We start from the raw sequence: 19080 nt of genomic DNA on the forward strand, positions 1-19080 counted from the left end.
CTGCAGTCCAAAACAGACTCTTATCTAGCAAATATCAACCATCCCACTATTCCTGCTGAACATCTAGAAAAGCTTAACAAGCCAATTACACAGTAGATTTTACAAAAGTGATACAACAACTATCTTCGAAAAAAGCTCCTGGCCCAGATGGTTTGCCTTATCTGTATTATAAAACCTTCCTCCCAGACCTCCTCCAAGACCTCCTCCCAAACCTTGTTGAACTTTTCAATGATTTTTATGGAAGTTAAGCCAGTCCCACCTTCTATGTTAAACCCCCATATTACGGTTGTCGCCAAACCTGGAAAACCCCATGGATTGTTCTAATTACAGGCCTATTGCTTTGCTAGATTCGGACCTAAAAATGTTCACAAAAATTCTGGCCAATCGGCTAGCTAGCCTTCTTACTTGTCTCATTCAGAGAGACCAAACAGGGTTCATCGCTTACTGACACACCAGTGATAACACTAGGAGAGTGACTGACATAATAGACCTCCTGAATAAATGTAAAACAACATCCTTAGTTCTTAGCCTAGATGCTAAGAAGGCCTTTGACTGACTCAGTTGACCATTTATGTTTTCCACTGCTTTGAGATGACCAGGTCATTCTATCAGGCAATTCACTCCCTCTACTCCTCACCCTATGCATCAGTCAAACTTCCTCATGTTTCCTTGACAGTATTCCCCATTAGAAATGGAATATGGCAGGGTTTCCCACTGCCCCCCCTACTATTTGCCCTCCGGATTGAACCTGGCCTCTTGATTGAACTTCTGGCAGCATATATCAGCAGTAACCCGACATAAAGGGGGTTCATGTTTGGGAACAGTCATTTAAAATCTCCCTATATGCAGACATTGTCCTCCTCACCCTGACACACTAGCTAAACAAACTCCCTAACCTATGGAGGGATCTCCAAGCCTATACTGAGGTGTCAAGGTAAAAAAATACATTTGCTGACAGTGGAGGCCCTCCCTCTACACCTGCCCCCCGCATTACTTTCATCCCATGTACTACCTTTTATATGGAAATCGCTCTCTTTGAGATATCTGGGAAGTCCAGTCCTCTTACAATCAATATAGAGAACTTCCCTCCAATGTTTTGGGATATTCAAGCATCCCTTCAGAAATGGAGTGGTCACCCACTCTCCCTTTTTGCAAGGATAGTGTCAATGAAAATGATGCTCCTCCCGAAACTACTCTATTTGAGTAGTTTCTATCTAGAAACTATCTATTTGAGACCCTTCATGTCCAAGTACTTACCTGAACTCTGAGGAAGCTCAAGATGGACTTCTTGAATAATATTTGGGCATACAAAAGAAGGCACAGACTAGCTTGGGGAGTAGTCTGTTTCCTGAAAGATTTAGGAGGTTTTTGGAGCCCCAGATCTATCCAAATACTACTTAGCAAGCCACCTAGATGTCTACTTTCCTGGTCCTTTCTACACTCGACTAGTGTCTGGAGGGAGATAAAGAAAAACTGGATCACTCCTATACACCCCAATGTCATGTTCTGGAGCTCCTCTTCCCCTTTCTAACCATGACCCACTCTCCCCAATGGTCTTCACTAAACAAATCTGGAGGCAATACCAAGCTGAATTTAAACTTGTCTCCGCTACTTCAGTGAAGACAATAATTATCCTGACACCACAGATCCCTGAAGACTGCTATAATTCTCGGAACTAGGGGGAAAGTATGACCTACTACGGACAGCCTTTTATGCTTACTTGCAAATACGTTAACATATCACTGCATTAGGCCCCTCCTCCAGGTTTACTGACTTCACCGTGTTTGAAAGGCTGTGTGGGGAAGGCCCATACCCTAAGGGTTTAATTTCACCCATCTACAAAATTCTGCATGTTAACAGCCATCCATTAAAAGCCAAATTCCCTAGCATTATCACTTGGGAGAAAATTTTGTGACAGAGTTAGATACTAAAGCATGGTCTGAGATTTGGGAGGCAACCCATAAATCTCGAACTGTGCTATTTACAAAGAAAATTTGTAAACAAATTCTATTTCGGTGGTACCACACCCCAGAGGTCCTTCACCACTTATTTTCCAGCTCCAGCCAAGTCTGTAGGCAGTGCAATACACATAGGGGCACCCTTGAACATATATTTTGTCAGTGTCCCATTTTTGAGGACTACTGGCTTGGGGTTAATGGGCTACTTCAGGATGGTACACACCACCAGATTACAATGGACCTCCTTACACTCCTGCTTGGCTTACCAATACCAGGTATCCCTAAACACACAGGTAAATTGATATCACATTTTCTAGTGGCGGCTTGTACACTCATCCCCTCTAGATAGAAATCCATTCTCCCCCTTCCATGGATGATCTTTACAAGTGCATTTAAGATGTCTGACTAATGGAATATCTCACGGCGCTGATAAAGAACCAAGTGTCCAAATTCGAACGTACATGGGAGGTCTGGGATGTTTTCTACTGACAGATGTCTACTTAGGTTTCGGAACCATTGGATGAGTTTCTCTCATTTGATGTCCCATTTCTGCTACTCCCCGGGGCACTCTTCCCATTGGCACACACATGTTAAGTTGAAGTTACAGAAATTTACAATAAAATATATGATTAATTGGTATTTTTGTGAAAAATGTAACCTAACTAATAAGTTTATATACAGATGGCCTGGAGTACTAAATCGGCAACTTGTTTTATTTGTTGGACGCTTTGATTCTTCTATGTTCTAATTCGACATTTATGTATGTATAGATTTGACATAATCACCAAGTGCCTTCTGTTTATGTTCCCTGTTGTTACTTCCTAAATCCCCCCACCCCCATTGTTCTATGTTCTATGTGCCTTAGTTGCATTTGTATAAATCAAATAAACATAAGGTGCATAATCCACAGCCTTTTTGAAGTGGCCATATATGGCCCTAGACATAGTTCAACTCAACACATCATATACAAAGAATAGATTAGGATATCTTATATTACAAAACACCATGATCGTGTTAATGGTTGCACCCGACGCATTTCGCATAGTTTGGCTTCTTCAGGGGTGATGGCTTAACCATCTGTGTTTGGATATTGATGGTATTGGTATCTAAATCAATGGAAATGAGAATCAATTGTATTAAAGATATATGGGATTAATATTGCTTGTGGTAAATGGTATGTAAAGTATGGCTTAGCCTCCATCATGGGATAACCCAAAACCATACATACCACGTCCAACATAGTTATATTTATTTATTTCATTATTCTGAACTAATATAAAAAGTACCTCATGGAGTTGCTGCAGATAGGTAAAGGTGTATCCTTAATAAATGTGTTGTGAGCTGGTAATCCTCTCCTCAACATTCACAGTAGTACAGTGGCAAATATGTGTGCATAAGGTTTGATAGCCTAAAGGATATAGAAAACATATGTGGCTTATAAAGAAGCTGTACAAATATTTAAACTTTTTCTGAACTCGTCTAAAGAACTAGAAAAGGTTTCAATTGTACCTTAGTAGATTTCTGTAATCCAGATCCGGCCACTGGCAGATATGCAGATTCAGCAGGGAGAGAAGCACATGGTTCCTGTCTGTGTGGAGGAGCAGGGAGATCTGAGACAACGCCATCTTATATGCAGACGTCGTTCTCAGAGATCCTCCATCACACACGTGCACGCAGCAGGCGTCCGTGGAAACCACAGGCGCCAGCTAAGCAACGTAGGATAACCTGGGCGGCGCTTGTACGCCAACCAGTGCATCCTATTAGAAGGGAGGGGAGGAAGGCGGGCCCGACATACAGCGATTGGCTCAGCGCTGTAACCTGTCAGGGTGAAAGGCGCAGCGAGGCATCTCCGCCTGACAAGACGGGGATATGCGGGGAGAATCCCCCCCCCCCCATGCAAAGTTAGCATGGGGAGGAAGTAAGCGGCGCCGACCAACAACAAGAGTGAGCGCCCCCGTCACCCGCAAGCCAAGTGGATGTGGACCTATGGGGGGGGAAAGAAAGGGTAAGGGGGAAGGAGGGGGGAGAGAGCAGGAAGACAGGAACCATAACACATCTACATTCCCTGTTCTGAATGCATAAATGCTGTGGAGGATACATATGATAAAACAACTTGTTGATCATACATAGTTTTAGATGTAAGGTTGTATCATTGGTAAAAGGGTTGAAATAAATGTGTGTATACATATTATGTATTGTACTGGAGTTCCCAATAAGTTGGGGTAAAAGACATATAGCTATAGTTTAACCTAAAGGTATATCCTAGGTAGATTAGTATAAAGTATGTCTAAGAGACTGTTTACTGTTGGTCAGTGTTCAGTAAGATATGTTTATAAAATATAAAGATTTTAATAATTATAGAAATGGTTTAAAGGTAAACGCATCATTCAGTCCAGGGTAATGATTAGCTTTCAAACGAAAAATCCACTTTGTCTCTAGTTGTAAGAGTTTCTTGTCAAAATCACCACCCCGGGGATTGCATTGTGCCTGTTCTAATGCAGCAAATGTGATGTAATATGCAATTGGTGTGCCATGCGCCTACACGTTGTACCAATAATGAAAAATCACAGGAGCACATTAAATAATATGGCAAACTGAAGTCCATGTAGGCTGCAACTGTATTATGGGTTTTAGGGAGACTTGTAAGCTTGTTGAGTTCCAAGTGTGGGATAGGATGAATCAAAGCTAGAGAAAAGGCAGTTCAGGATGGTAGCAGCCAAGGTTGTGTTGGAGTCCAGGAGTAAAATTGATGATGATTCTATCTGAAGGCATGTAATGGAAATTGAGTCTAATGATGTATCCAATTCTGTTCCAATTGCTGCTTCACTTGCCTGGATTGTTTCCCATTGCTTTTAAAAATTTGGCACTTGAAATTTAAGCATGTGACCTTGCCTGATGTTTAAAAAGTAGTGCTTTGAGCTCTGAATATGGCTGGACTGATTTGTGCAATAAGTCCATCTAAAATGCAGGACATACCATACACAGTCCGATGTAGATTGTGGAACACAAATAGAGTTATTATGGCAGTCATAATGCAGAACATAAGAATTTGTTTATTGTCAGTTTCCTTTTCCACACCCCTCAAACGAGTTAGCATTTCCTGCATTGATAGATATTACTTACATAAAATAGAGCCTCAGAGTTTATCCATTTGGATGTCTATTTGCACTTCTAAGTAATTGCAATTCTATAGGAGCGACTGCTTACATAAAAAGCTTCCATATATATATTATTATAACATCCAATTGTGTACACTTCCAATGCAAATGTACACTAAGCCCAAAGGAGAAAGATAGTTTTAAATGCTTGCAATAAAACCATTTCACAGGTGACCATTAAAGATGTGTCTTGTTATTTAGGGAGTTCATCTTCTGGAAGCCTAGTTGCTGACAAAAAATTTTAAACCAAAGGATTCAACTAATGACCACAACCAAGTTGAAACCAAACAACCTACATCCATTGAAGTGTTAAAATCATATTTGACCACCTATGTCATCTGCCTAGGTAAATGCTTAAGTGCTACAGTAATCACTGGACAATAAGTTGATGATGCAAAAGTTTCACTGGCTTGGTAGCCACCTAGAAGACCCGGAAACATGATTTTTTTTTATCCACTGAACGTTTATAGAATTATATTTTGCAATAAGAAAAACAGTCGCCTTGTTGAGGTAGACCCACCCAAGTGGGAAATGGGAGGCACCTGAGCTAAATTTCAAGTGTTGTTGCAATAGGTCCGCAAACTTATGTAAATGTGTTTTTTCTTTTCAACATAACAAAACTGAAAAAAGTGAGGTCTGCATACTTTCTGAAGCCACTGTAAATATATATAGCACACGCTGGCAAGTGCAATGAGAAAGCTAAAGAGATCAACTCCCTACTACCCCTCAGAAATTCAGATATTACAAACAGTGACTTACTTAAAGTAAAGGTCTTTAAAACTGAAATGTGTCTCCACGATACCCGTTGTTTTGACCCGAGTTCTCAGAACATCTTGTTCTGTGGGAATGTAGTTGGGCTCTGAGATCCTGTCCAGATCATTCAGGTAACTTTAAAGAGAGAGCAAACATAAAAAGGTTATGTTAGAAAAAGCTACTTATGCTTTCTGAACTTTATTTATTTTACCCTTGACCAATGGAAATGTATTTTTTGTTTTGCTAGATGGGAGTGGGTCAAAACCTCTGTAGCATGTTTACCGATGTCTCAACTGAGATCTCTCATACATCCTCTTCTATCCAACACTCTGTCATTGGGTACACAGTAAACAACTTAGTCAAGTTAGTCAACTGACTCCCAGCACATGTAGCCAGTGACTTGGTGAGGAAGATTATGAACAGTCTCCAAATAGCTGCGTATTGTTAGGCTACAGAAGGTACAAAAACTCAAATGGAGACTTAAAGGTAGAGGCAGTAATCCAAAATATTTTTAAAACATATAATTTATTTTGATAATACTAAAAATAAAAATTATCAATTTAAAAGCTTCTAGGTAATGTATAGCATAATCTAATACAAATCTCAAATCTTCCTCGATGCTTTTCACAGACAAAAGCTGCTTCCTCAAGAGATTGATTAAGATCTAAACACAATATGAATATATGAGTTGTACAATATAATTCATTATTTTCATTTTAATACATTTACTTGGCAAATTTATATTCCTTTTTACATATTACAATGATACACTATATATCATCTTTACTACCTCCTCATGATTCCTTGGAGCTGGTATAAGAACAGAAGAATGGGGGTGAACTCCAAGATCATCCCACAGTGCAGGGGATAATAAATAGGTTGCAGTCAAAGAACTTATCAAATGGAATAAATAGTCACCAGTTCCCACATTCTCTTTTGAATATATCAACTTCATCAATAAAATCAATTACTCTAAATGTGTCGGTGTATGAATTATGCTATATGTTACAACATACTACTGTTTCCCATCAAATCAATATTTGCCTAACGACTAATAAATTAAATAAAATATAACATTAATCAAAACCATGATAATCAAATATGTTCAATTGTAACAAATAATCTTTATTAGTTATAGTGAGTTTTTAATAATTATTTGTTGAATGATGCAGTTGCCATTTAAAATTAAATTAAGTAAGAATATGAATTTGACAAGTAAATGTAGTAATATGAAAATAATGAATTATATTGTACAACTCATATATCCATATTGTGTTTAGACCTCAATCTCCCGAGGAAGCAGCTTTTGATTTGTATTTTTAGTATTAAATATATTACATTTTAAATATATTTTGGATTACTGCATCTGCCTTAAAAGTCCCCATTGGAGTTTGGAAATATGATGATGGTGGTAATATATCACAGTTACTGTAAATAGGACAATAACGTGCCTACCCTTATCATTTAATAGATCAAAAAATGGTTTTGTATTGTATTATGGGATGTGGCAGTATTCTTTAAAAAGTATGCACATAAGCTGGACACTCAAACTTTTGTTCTAAGCTACAGAAGTGCCTTCCCTTTTGAGACGTTGGTAGGTCCTGTGACTTGGACCGATTCAGCCTTATGTGAGTTTGGGATTATGTGACTACAAGATGCAATCACAGTGTTTGTCTTGAAGAAGAATTGAGTGTAAAATGCAAAGAGAAATGATGTATCAATAATTTTTGTTCCTTTCAGCAAGTGTACCTAAAAAGTCCATTAAAAATTACACAGTAAGCGACTCAAACCTTGAAGCCCAACCTTTCCCCGTTTTTTTAAAAACATGGCCTTTATCAGGTTTGGTGGTCTTGTCAGGAATTAGAGAGCAATTAAACATAATTCTCTTTACCAGGAAGATAGACAGAAGTTTTAACTCTCTCCTGCTCTATCGAAAATTTACTTTATATACTGTTCAATAAATGCTCTAATATAGCTTTCTTTAGATTTTTATTGAGAACTTTCAGAATAACCAGATAAAGTAGTTTCTGATTGACAGCAGCATAACAATTTACAAGGCAGGAACATGTGTATATAAGCCAAAACAGGCACAACTGGGTTATCATATTTGAATTAAGTTCTAGGATAGAGAGGCATATGCATATGAGGTTATTACATCAAGATGTAAATTGAGACAATCAGTGGACAATGAACAGTAATTTGCTATGGTAAATACAGAACATCGTCTGCCAACACCAAACTTGAGAATGATTTATTCATTGTCAAATGGTTAGTCGTTTAGAAATTTTTGTAAAAATTGTTTTTTTTATACATGCATCTATACAGTGCTGGCATCTTCTCCAGAGCTTCACAGTCTAGTCATGTCACAAAACGGTCTCTCAGAGGACCTCACAATTTCCTATCCCTACCCTATTAATAAGTCTAACATAGTCCAAGGACAATTTTGGTAGAAGTCAATTGCCCTACCAGTATGTTTTTGGGATATGGGAGAAAACTGGAGCGCCTGAAAGGAACCTATGCAACCCAAAAACATACATACTTCGTTTAGTATGTACCCCTGGGTCTGCTTTGTTTAAATTTGTGAGCCTACTGATGGTCCAAATAAAATTTTGATCTCACAAAGAAAATGGTAAACTGTGATAATTTAGAGTGTGAATCTTTTTCAAACTCAGGTAAAAAAAAAAAAACATAGCTCCATATCTACTTTCCAATAATGCACAGCTTGCAGAACACATTTAGTCTTAGGCCCTAGCAAGATAGACTCCGAGCCTGAGAATGAAGGGGGATTTCAAGTCTGCCTGTTCATCTGAAGTCCAGCACTGGAAAGGCATGTTGTGATCAGTGCCGAGGACGAAAGTGCATCAGTGTTTGCTTACCCTTCAAAAATATTGTTTTGAACATCTAGGATTAAAGCCTAATAGTGGAGTATTTTGAGCTTGTCATTGATAGTGTTGTTGTTCGAATTCGGGTCGTCCTATTGTTGGACCCGAATATGACCATTCGAAATCGGGTAGACCCGACCCGAATTTTGCTGGATTCAAAGCCCCGAATTTGACCCTCCCACAATGCCTAGGGACCTCCCCCATGATGCCTAGGGCCCTCCAATAACAGCAGGGATGCTCCCCTCCATGTTTGTTGCGGCAGGCAGCCGATTGGCTGTCTGTCACTGCATGCCACACAGGCAGCCATTGGCCTATATAAGGCAAGGGCATGCCTGCATTTATCACTCCTGACAGAGATTTGCTAGCATCACAACCTTTCTGTGCTGCCAGGCTTGCCTTGTCAAAGTGAAAAAAGTGCTTTACTTTGTTAGACTGTGTCACACTCACACTATTAGTCAGATAGATTGTTGGATTGTATTGTATTGGTGCAGTCCTGAAATCTACTGTACTCAGATAGGTAGAGTGTTCACTGTTAGCTAGATAGATAGATAGATAGATAGATAGATAGATAGATAGATAGATAGATACATAGATAGATTATAGATAATATAGAGATAGATAGATAGATAGATAGATAGATAGATAGATACATAGATAGATACATTGATAGATAGATAAATAGTCAGTCAGTGTGTTACATACACGCAGCCAGAGGCAGGGTCCCCTCCCTGACTGCGTGCACAGTATCACACTTGTACTGAGAGACAGACACACAGACGCAGTGTATACTGCAGTATATAGTTTGTATACTGTGCTGCATATTACAAGCATTACCACTGAAGGAAAGTGCTGCATACAACACACACAGCGCACTTGCATTTTTTGTGTCAACCCCCCCCCATAAAAAAATCCCCTTACTGTACAAATTTACATATACATATAGCATATTAGCTACAAAGTATTTTGCAGGGTGTCAAGCCACAAAAAAAAAATTCTACAATGTCTGGCCAAAGAGGAAAGAGCAGCTTTGGCAGGGGTGGCAAGCAAACCAGTATGAGTTGTTTGTTTTTAGCTGCAGACCCAAGAACAAGAAGCGCTGCTGTTGGTGGTGGGCGTCCATTATTGCCACACCATGAACAAGATGTAGTGGAGTACATGACCAAGCCTGGGTCAAGTGATTGTACCCCCTCTTCATCCCAGTCCCAGACACAGGCCTTACATGTGTCCCAAACAGTCCATGATACACCTGTTCTTCCTAGTTCTTCATCAGCGGCTGGAAAGTCACGTGTACAGCAGTACGTAGAGGAGTACCACCAAGGGGTTGGAGAGGTGGAGCTACAAGCATTCCTTCAAGATGCTCAGTTGTTTCAGTCATCTGACGAAGAGAGTCAGTTCACAGGCTTTCCCCCCAGTTATTTTCACCAGAACACTCTCAGCCAGACGAGCCAATTCAAACTGGCGCCAAAAGGTCGCAGCTTCTTTTTGGCACATATAGGGAAACTGTCTCATCTGATGATGATGATAATGATGAAGTCCTTGATCCGACATGGGGTGAACAAGGAGATCATCATAGGCAGGAGGAAGAGGAGAAGGAGGAGGAGGAAGAAGAGGAGGAGGAGGTTGCAAAACGCCCTACAAGGGGGAGAGGGAGGAAGAGGGTAAAAGCTGCCCAAACTCTGCATTCTTCAAGTACCAGTGAGGCAAGTCATAGACGTAAATCGTTGGAAGCTGTCACCACAGCTATGCCTCAACAAACGCAGACCACCACCACGAGCACCAGCTCCAGAGCACCTTTCGGCCCAGTTAGATGTTTGCCAGTGTGGGCATTTTTTAATGTCCATAGTGATTACAACGCTATGGTCATCTGTAAACTGTGTGCTCAACACTTGAAACGAGGCAAAAACCCAAACTTGGAACCAGTTGCATGAGCACTCATTTAAAAAGCCACCACCCAGTAACCTGGTGGGAACACCTGGTCAAAGCACAGAGCTCTGTGCGACCACCTCCGCCCAAGAAGCAAGGTCAAACTGCTTGATCTTCCTCCGCTGCCTTTCCTCCTTCTGCCACCAAAGATACCCGTGCTGCTGCCAGCAATTTGAGTGGGGCATGTAGCCGAGCATTACCTTTTTCAGGCTCCACCAGCAGTGAGCAGGAGCTCCAATGCAGATCGGCTGCTGTTTGTCGCATTGCTAGCAGTCAAGACCAGGCATCATTGCCATCCCTCACAACTTCTACCCCATCGTCCAATCTTTCTGTGGTTAGCATTAGCAGCATCCAACCTTCCATCCCCCAGATGTTGGGGCGCAGGAGGAAATATGGCCCAAATGACCCCAAAACAAATCAATGCGGCAATTGCACAGCTGATTTCTTTAGAGCCCCTCCTTTACCAGCTGGTGGACTCCAATGCATTCCGTTACGCATTCCTCTGCGCGAAGCCAAAGTACTATATGCCTAAGCAACAATATTTTGCAGAAAAATGTGTTCCTGCTTTGCATGAACACGTGCAGAGCAATGTGTCCATGGCCTTGCAGCACTCAGTTTCTGCCAAGGTGCACCTGACAACCGACAGCTGGTCGAGCAACCATGGAGTGGGAAGATATATTTCCTATACAGCTCACTGGGTAACTTTGTTGGCAGCAGGGGAAGATGCAGCTGCAGCAAGGCCTGCATACCTACCTCCGCCCAGAGCACATCGCCATGCAATTTCCTCCTGAACCTCCACTTCCACCTCCTCCTTTGACTCTTGTGCCTCAACCTCTTCCTCCAGGGACACTTTGCTATGGAGATCCAGCACCTCCCATTCGGCAGCATCTGTTCACCGCCAGCAACAACCTGCAGTTTGCTGCATACAACAACTGATCTTGCCCCAATATAGGGGACCTAAAATGCAGCACTACCAAGAAGTGCTTGTAAGGGACCTGTGCTCAGCCTTTCTGGCTGCCTGCAGCAGCAGAAGCAAGGATTCCTATGGCAGTTCCACCAGCCATTGGAGCCAAACAAGTGCTTTAAGCGGCATGGGTGGCAGCAGCAGTAGAGGTCATCTAAGCCTAACTATGCAGGCTTTTTTTCAGTGGAAGCAAGCTGCCAGTGGTGCAGCAATTGCCAATGACACTCAGCAGAGGTACTCAGTCATGGTGCAGGAATACCTGAGCTCTGCATGGGACATCTGCAACCTGCAAAGCCAGGACCCACTGGGCTACTGGGTATCCAAGCTTGAGCAGTGGCCGGGGCTGGCAGAACATGCCATTCAGATCCTTGCCTGCCCAGCCCCAAGTGTGTTATCTGAACGAGCGTTCAGTGCAGCTGGGGGTGTAGTGAGTGACAAACGGATTCGGCTCTCCGCAGAAAATGTCGACCGAATCAATTTTATTAAAATGAATAAGGCTTGGATCGGCAATGACTTCAACACCCCCTCTGCAGAGTGTACTGATTAGTCGTCAACTGCTGCACGGACATCTTGATGGGAAGAGCACGTTCACACCCTTTTGGCATCTCCTACTCCTCCCCCTAAGTGGCCCTCTACCTCTACTCTGTCTCTGAGGTCTATAACTTGCAATAAAGCTGTGTAACCTGCTAATTTTTTTTACCAAGCACCTCCCTCGCGGCTCTCTGCCTCTATCTGCTTTGAGGCCTATATCACTTGTAATGGAGCTGTGTGATTCATAATTAAATATTTGTATTTTTAGTGGAGAAATACATACATTTTTCTGTCCTTTTGGATAGATAGCAAGTAGTATCAATAATAAATATCTGTATTTTTTTTTACAGAAATTCAGAAGTTTTTATGGCTTTTTTTTATAGATAGCAAGTAGGATCAGAATGAAATATCTGTATTTTGTTTACAGAAATACAGGCATTTTTCTGTTTATTTTGATAGATAGCAAGTGGTATCAAAATTAAAAATCTATTTTTTTACAGAAATACAGAAATTTTCAGCTTATTTTGATAGATTGCAAGTGGTATCAGAATTAAATATCTGTATTTTTTTTTTGACAGAAATACAGAAAGTTTTTTGTTTATTTTGATAGATAGCAAGTGGTATCAAAATTAAAAATCTATTTTTTTACAGAAATACAGAAATTTTTCAGTTTATTTTGATAGATTGCAAGTGGTATCAGAAATAAATATCTGTTTTTTTTTTACAGAAATACAGAATTTTTTCTGTTTATTTTGATAGATAGCAAGTGGTATCAGAATTAAATATCTGTAGCAAGTGGTATCAGAATTAAATATCTGTATTTTTTTTTACAGAAATACAGACATTTTTCAGTTTATTTTGATAGATTGCAAGTGGTATCAAATTAAAAATCTGTATTTTTTTACGGATACACAAAAATTTTAATATTTTGATAGATTGCAAGAGGTATCAGAATTAAATATCTGTACTTTTTTTTACAGAAATACAGACATTTTTATGGCTTTTTTGATAGATATCAAGTGGTATCAGAATTAAAAATCTGGATTTTTTTTTTTACATAAATACATACATTTTTCTGTTTATGTTGATAGATTGCAAGTGGTATCAGAATTAAATATCTGTATTTTTTTTACAGAAATACAGAAATTTTTCTGTGTATTTTGATAGATTGTAAGTGGTATCAGAACAAAAAATCTGGATTCTTTACATAAATACATACATTTTTCTGTTTATGTTGATAGATTGCAAGAGTTAGCATAAATTATGATAACTCTTGCAATCTATCAAAATAAACAGAAACAATTCTGTATTTCTGTAAAAAAAAATACAGATATTTAATTCTGATATCACTTGCTATCAAAACAGAAAAAATTCTGTATTTCTGTAAAAAAAAATACAGATATTTAATTCTGATATCACTTGCTATCTATCAAAAAAAGCCATAAAAATGTCTGTATTTCTGTAAAAAAAAAATACAGATATTTAATTCTGATACCACTTGCAATCTATCAAAATAAACAGAAAAAGTCTGTATTTCTGTAAAAAAAAAATAAACAGATATTTATTTCTGATACCACTTGCTATCTAAAAAAATAAACAGAACAAGTTCTGTTTTACTGTAAAAAAAAAATACAGATATTTAATTCCGGCTACAACTTGCTATCTATCAAAGAAGCCATAAAAATGTATGTATTTCTCTCCAAAAAATACAAATAATTATTTATTATTCATAATAAAATATCAGTATTTTTTAGAGAGAAATACAGATTTTTCATGGCTATTTAGATAGATAGCAAGTGGGATTAGAATTCAATATCTGTATTTTTTTAACAGAAATAAAGAAAATTTTATGGGTTTTTGGATAGATACTAAGTGCTAACAGAATGAAATATCTGTATTTTTATAGCTTTTGTGATATATTACAAGAGGTATAATTTAGGATACCTCTTGCAATCTATCCCAAAAACCTAAAAATGCCTGTATTTCTGTAAAACAAATACAGATATTTTATTATAATAGCACTTTGTATCTATCCTAAAACCCATAACAAATTCAGTATTTCTCTCCAAAAAATACAGATATTTCATTCTGATCCCACTTTGCTATATATCTCCAAACCGATAAAAATTTCTATATTTCTCTCCCAAAAATCTAGATATTTAATTCTGATAGCACTTGGTATCGATCCAAAAGACCATAAAAAATTCTATATTTCTCTACAGAAAATACAGATCTTTAGTTCTGATCCCACTTTGCTATATATCCCTAAAGCTATAAAAATTTATGTATTACTCTATACAGTTATATAATTCTGATAGCACTTGGTAGTTGGTATCTATCCAAAAGGCCATTAAAAATTATATATTTTTCTCCAAAAAATACAGATATTTTATTCTGATAGCACTTGGTATGTATCCTAAAACATATAAAAATGTATGTATTTATGTGAAACAAATACAGATATTTAACTGTGATAGCACTTGCTAGATATCCACAAATGATAAAAAATGTATGTATTGCCCCGCGGATTCCACCAAGTCCGTTCCTTTTTATGTGGTTTCGCTAGATAGTAGGTATGGAAATTGTGAATTTCGTTATTCCATTCATGTCTCAATTAGCTACAGCTTCTACACTGTCCATAGAGGTGATGGCCTCAACCTCCAATGCGGTCCACGCTCCATCACAGGGCCCACCGCCTCCTACTACTGCTGCCACCTTCCCAGTACCCAACTCTAGATGCAAGATACTAATGCTGTCCACACTTTGTCTCAGAACCCACCACCTCCTCCTCCTGCTGTAAATGATGCTGCTGCCTGCCCAGTACCAAACTCTAGATGCCAGATACTAATGCCATCCACACTCCGTCTCAGAGCCCACCGCCTCCTCCTCCTACTCCTGATGTAAATGATGCTGCCGCCTGCCCAGTACCCGACTTTAGATGCCAGATATTAATGCCATCCACACTCCGTCTCAGAGCCCGCCGCCTCCTTCTCCTGCTGTAAATGATGCTGCCGCCTGCCCAGTACTCAACTTTAGATGCCAGATACTAATGCTGTCCACGCTCCATCTCAGAGCCCACCACCTCCTCCTCCTCCTGCCGTAAATGATGCTACCGCCTGCCCAGTACCAAACTCTAAATGTCAGATACTAATGCCGTCCACACTCCGTCTCAGAGCCCACCACCTCCTCCTCCTGCTGTAAATGATGCTGCCGCCTGCCCAGTACCAAACTCTAGATGCCAGATACTAATGCTGTCCACACTCCGTCTCAGAGCCCACCGCCTCCTCCTCCCAGTACCCAGCCCTAGATGACAGTTAACAATGCCATCCACACTTCTCAGGGCCCACTGCCTCCTCCTCCTGCTTTCACTGATGCTGCCGTCTGCCAGGTACCCAAATCTAGATGCCAGTTACTAATGCCATCCAAACTTCGTCTCAGGGCCCACCGCCTCCTTCTTCTGCTGTTACTGATGCTGCCGCCTGCCCAGTACCCTACTGTAGATGCCTGTTACTAATGCCGTCCACACTTTTGGACAGATTGCAATCTCGTTCATCCATTCATTTCCCCAATAGCTACAGCTTCTACACTGTCCATATAGGTGATGGCCTCAACCACTAATGCCATCCTTGCTCCGTCTCAGGGCCTACCGCCTCCTCCTCCCAGTACCCATCTCTAGATGCCAGTAAACAATGCCATCCACACTACTCAGGGCCCACGGCCTACTCTTCCTGCTATTACTGCTGCTGCCTGCCCACTGCCCAGTACCCAGCTCTAGATGCCAGACTAAACTGAAGCTCAACAGGATTTTTTTCCCCGCTGATTCCGCCAAGCCCCATTTCCTTTCATGTGCTTTCACTCGATAGCAGGCCCTGGGACAGGGTGTGGAAGGCATTAGTAACTGGCATCTAGAGCTGGGTGTAGTGCATCTTTAATGACACCCCGAAGTATGTAATGCAAGTGTGTAATCTGAAATTTGTGATTGAATGTAGAAGGCCACGTCTTCTGCTTCATCTGTCGGTACCACGCTTTATCGGACTGAATTTCTCTGTATGTTACCCCGGAACTGGGAAAGCAGTCCCTCTGTATATGTTGGGGGGATGAGATGGGAGACACCGGTATATTTAACGGGAACCTAGAGGTCCTGGATGACCACATTGGATCATTAAGTTATTGAGCTCAGCAGACGTCCGGAGACTTCTCCACAACAAGTATGTGGCCGTCCTGGGAGACTCCATTCAAAAATCCTTCAACGAGGATCTTGTGAATATCCTGCAGAATGAAGAGTTTCGGAGTAAGAAGCAGCTGAAAGGGAAGGGTGAGATGTCATTTCCAAACGACACATTGGGGGATCTCTGGGTGAAATGCACAATGGCATAATTTACCGCCAAGTGCGTCATTACAGAACTGACCACCACCTTGTACGGTTCTATTTCCTGACCCGTTTTTCTTCGAAGTACATAGAGAGCGTGCTGGCCAACTTCCAACATGGACCTCAGCCCGAGGTTGTCATCATCAAACTCGTGTATATAGGATGTTATTCGGTATCATGAGCAATCACTGCAAATGTACAAAACCAACCTGGACCACCTGTTTATTCGACTCACCGAGGTGCTGAGGCATTAGAGGTTGAGGCCATCACCTATATGGACAGTGTCGAAGCTGTAGCTATTGGAGAAATGAATGGATGAACGAGATTCCAATCTGTCCCTACCTACTATGTAGCGAAACCACATAAAAGGGAACCGGCTTGGCGGAATCAGCGGGGAAAGAAGACCCTGTTGAGCTTGAGTCTAGTCTGGCATCTAGAGCTGGGTACTGGGCAGTGGGCAGGCGGCAGCAGTAAGAGCAGGAGGAGTAACACAGCCATCCACACAACGTCTCAGGGCCCACCGCCACTGTAGGGACAGTGGGAATCTCATTCATCCCAATAGCTACACCTTCTACACTGTCAATAAAGGATGATGGCCTCAAGCTGTAATGCCGTCCTTGCTCTGTCTCAGGGCCCATTGCCTCCTCTTGCTGTTGCTGCTGCCACCGCCTGCCCGGTACCCAGCTCTAGATGGCAGTTAACAATGCTGTGCACACTCTGTCCCAGGGCCTGCCGCCTCCTCCTCCTCATACTGTTACTGCTGCTGCCTGGCCACTGCCCAGTACCCAGCTCTAGATGCCAGACTACACTCAAGCTCAATAGGGTGTTCTTTCCCCGCTGATCCCGCCAAGCTAGTTCCGTTTCATGTGGTTTTGCTACATAGTAGGTAGGGACAGATTGGAGAGCAGTATTCTCCCTAGATACATTGTTTCAGGCCAATCAAAAAAGTTTTAAAAATCAACAACTTGCTACACTGCTTACCCTTCTTTCTACTACCTCCTACTTTTCCCACAGCATCCCTGAGGCCTAATCTTTGAGAGTCTAGATATATGTGTGCCAAAATGTAATGTGGCACTGTGTGTACAACCCTGTTTTCAAAATTTCCACACATTGATGAAATTCTAAAAGATGCTTTCCCCACTTTGGTATAATACACTAACAGATGACCGTGGAATATATAGTAGCAAGGAAATGTCACAAATAGGAAACAAACAAAATTTGCTAAAATAAATTGGCCTGGAACACTTGCAAGCCACTAACTAAATTGGCGGTTAAAAGGTTAATTATGGAACATACAGCTTTTAGAGGTAATCCAGATATTGGAGGACTGCACATTGGAGACTCACAGTGCAAACTGTGAAAGGGTTTAGTGCTTGCAGTCATTTTAAGGTAATTTCCACAAATCAGAAATATTACATTTTTCTATCCCTTTTTTAAGATTTACAAAGTTACTTCAATTGGTGCCATTTTTTCGGTATAATGGTGCTCTGGATTGTTTAGGGATTTATATTTCTAGGAATCATGCGGATTTGTTTACTAATAACTAACCTCATATTCTCCAGAAGGTGGAACAAGATTTATGTTCTTTTGAACACTTCTTTCATGGCTGGGTAGAAATAATGTAAATAAAAAGTCAAACACTTACGAATCAAATTTTTGGAAATCAAAACAAAACTTGCATAGCCTATGATGTCATGACTAGACCAAGCAGTAAAGTAAGTAAAGGTATCAAGACTTCCTTGATATGACTATTATCCTTCAGTTATGGTAAGAATGGTGTATTGGTTTCATAATTTCCAGAAACACATTGGGTAATATTGGAAATGTCCTGATCCCCATCAATCTCTGCGCTTTGCCATGGGTAGATCATTTACTCCACATGCCTATGTATTCTTTACCGGTTCTTACTTGCAATTTGTTAAATATATGGGACAGCCTAATACGTCAATGAAAGATTTCATCAGTGCTGTACACACACAAGATAGGGCTGGTTCACATTAGCATTTTTTTCAAGTTGAACTGTTTTGGTAAAAATAGGTTTTTCATCTTTTAAAATGCAGTTTGTGGCAGCATCATTGCTACATGTTCTGCTGCCCTGCTAGTGTTACCACCTGTTACTGCTACTGGGTACATACAGATTGGCAGTAGACGCTTGTGGAAGGTAAAAGCTGCTGTTATTTTCCAGTAATGCAAACTAACTCTTACTCTTCTAAATTACAAAATTTTAACAAGGCTCAAGTTTACAACCCCCAATATGCTAATGGACAGCTTAGAAATTCAAATAACTATTTTTAGTAATGTCACATATGTCTTTTTTCAACCTGACTATGTATACGTCCATCAAGTTCAACCACTAGGGAAATAAACATGTCCCAGATAAAAACCCTATAGACCGAGTTGATCCAGAGGAAAGCAAAAATAAACCTGGTTTAATTTGCTCCAACAAAGGAAAAAAATTCCTGATTCCATGAAGCAATTGGATGTTCCCTCGATCAACAATCTCAGTTATCTTAATTTTACTGGGTATTAAAGGTTTAAAGTA

At 40.4% G+C, this 19080-nt stretch overlaps 1 protein-coding gene across 1 annotated transcript in view; it reads right to left on the reverse strand.

Annotated features, from left to right (window-relative positions):
* The window catches only part of GNAI3 (G protein subunit alpha i3), an 81491-nt gene that overhangs the window by 15704 nt on the left and 46707 nt on the right, over window positions 1-19080 (reverse strand). Inside the window, exon 5 of the mRNA XM_072423612.1 lies at window positions 5876-6004. Coding sequence (XP_072279713.1) covers window positions 5876-6004 — 129 coding nt within the window. The remainder of the gene's footprint in view (window positions 1-5875; window positions 6005-19080) is intronic.

Source organism: Pyxicephalus adspersus, chromosome 1 (assembly GCF_032062135.1).
Source record: "Pyxicephalus adspersus chromosome 1, UCB_Pads_2.0, whole genome shotgun sequence".
Taxonomy (NCBI): domain Eukaryota; kingdom Metazoa; phylum Chordata; class Amphibia; order Anura; family Pyxicephalidae; genus Pyxicephalus; species Pyxicephalus adspersus.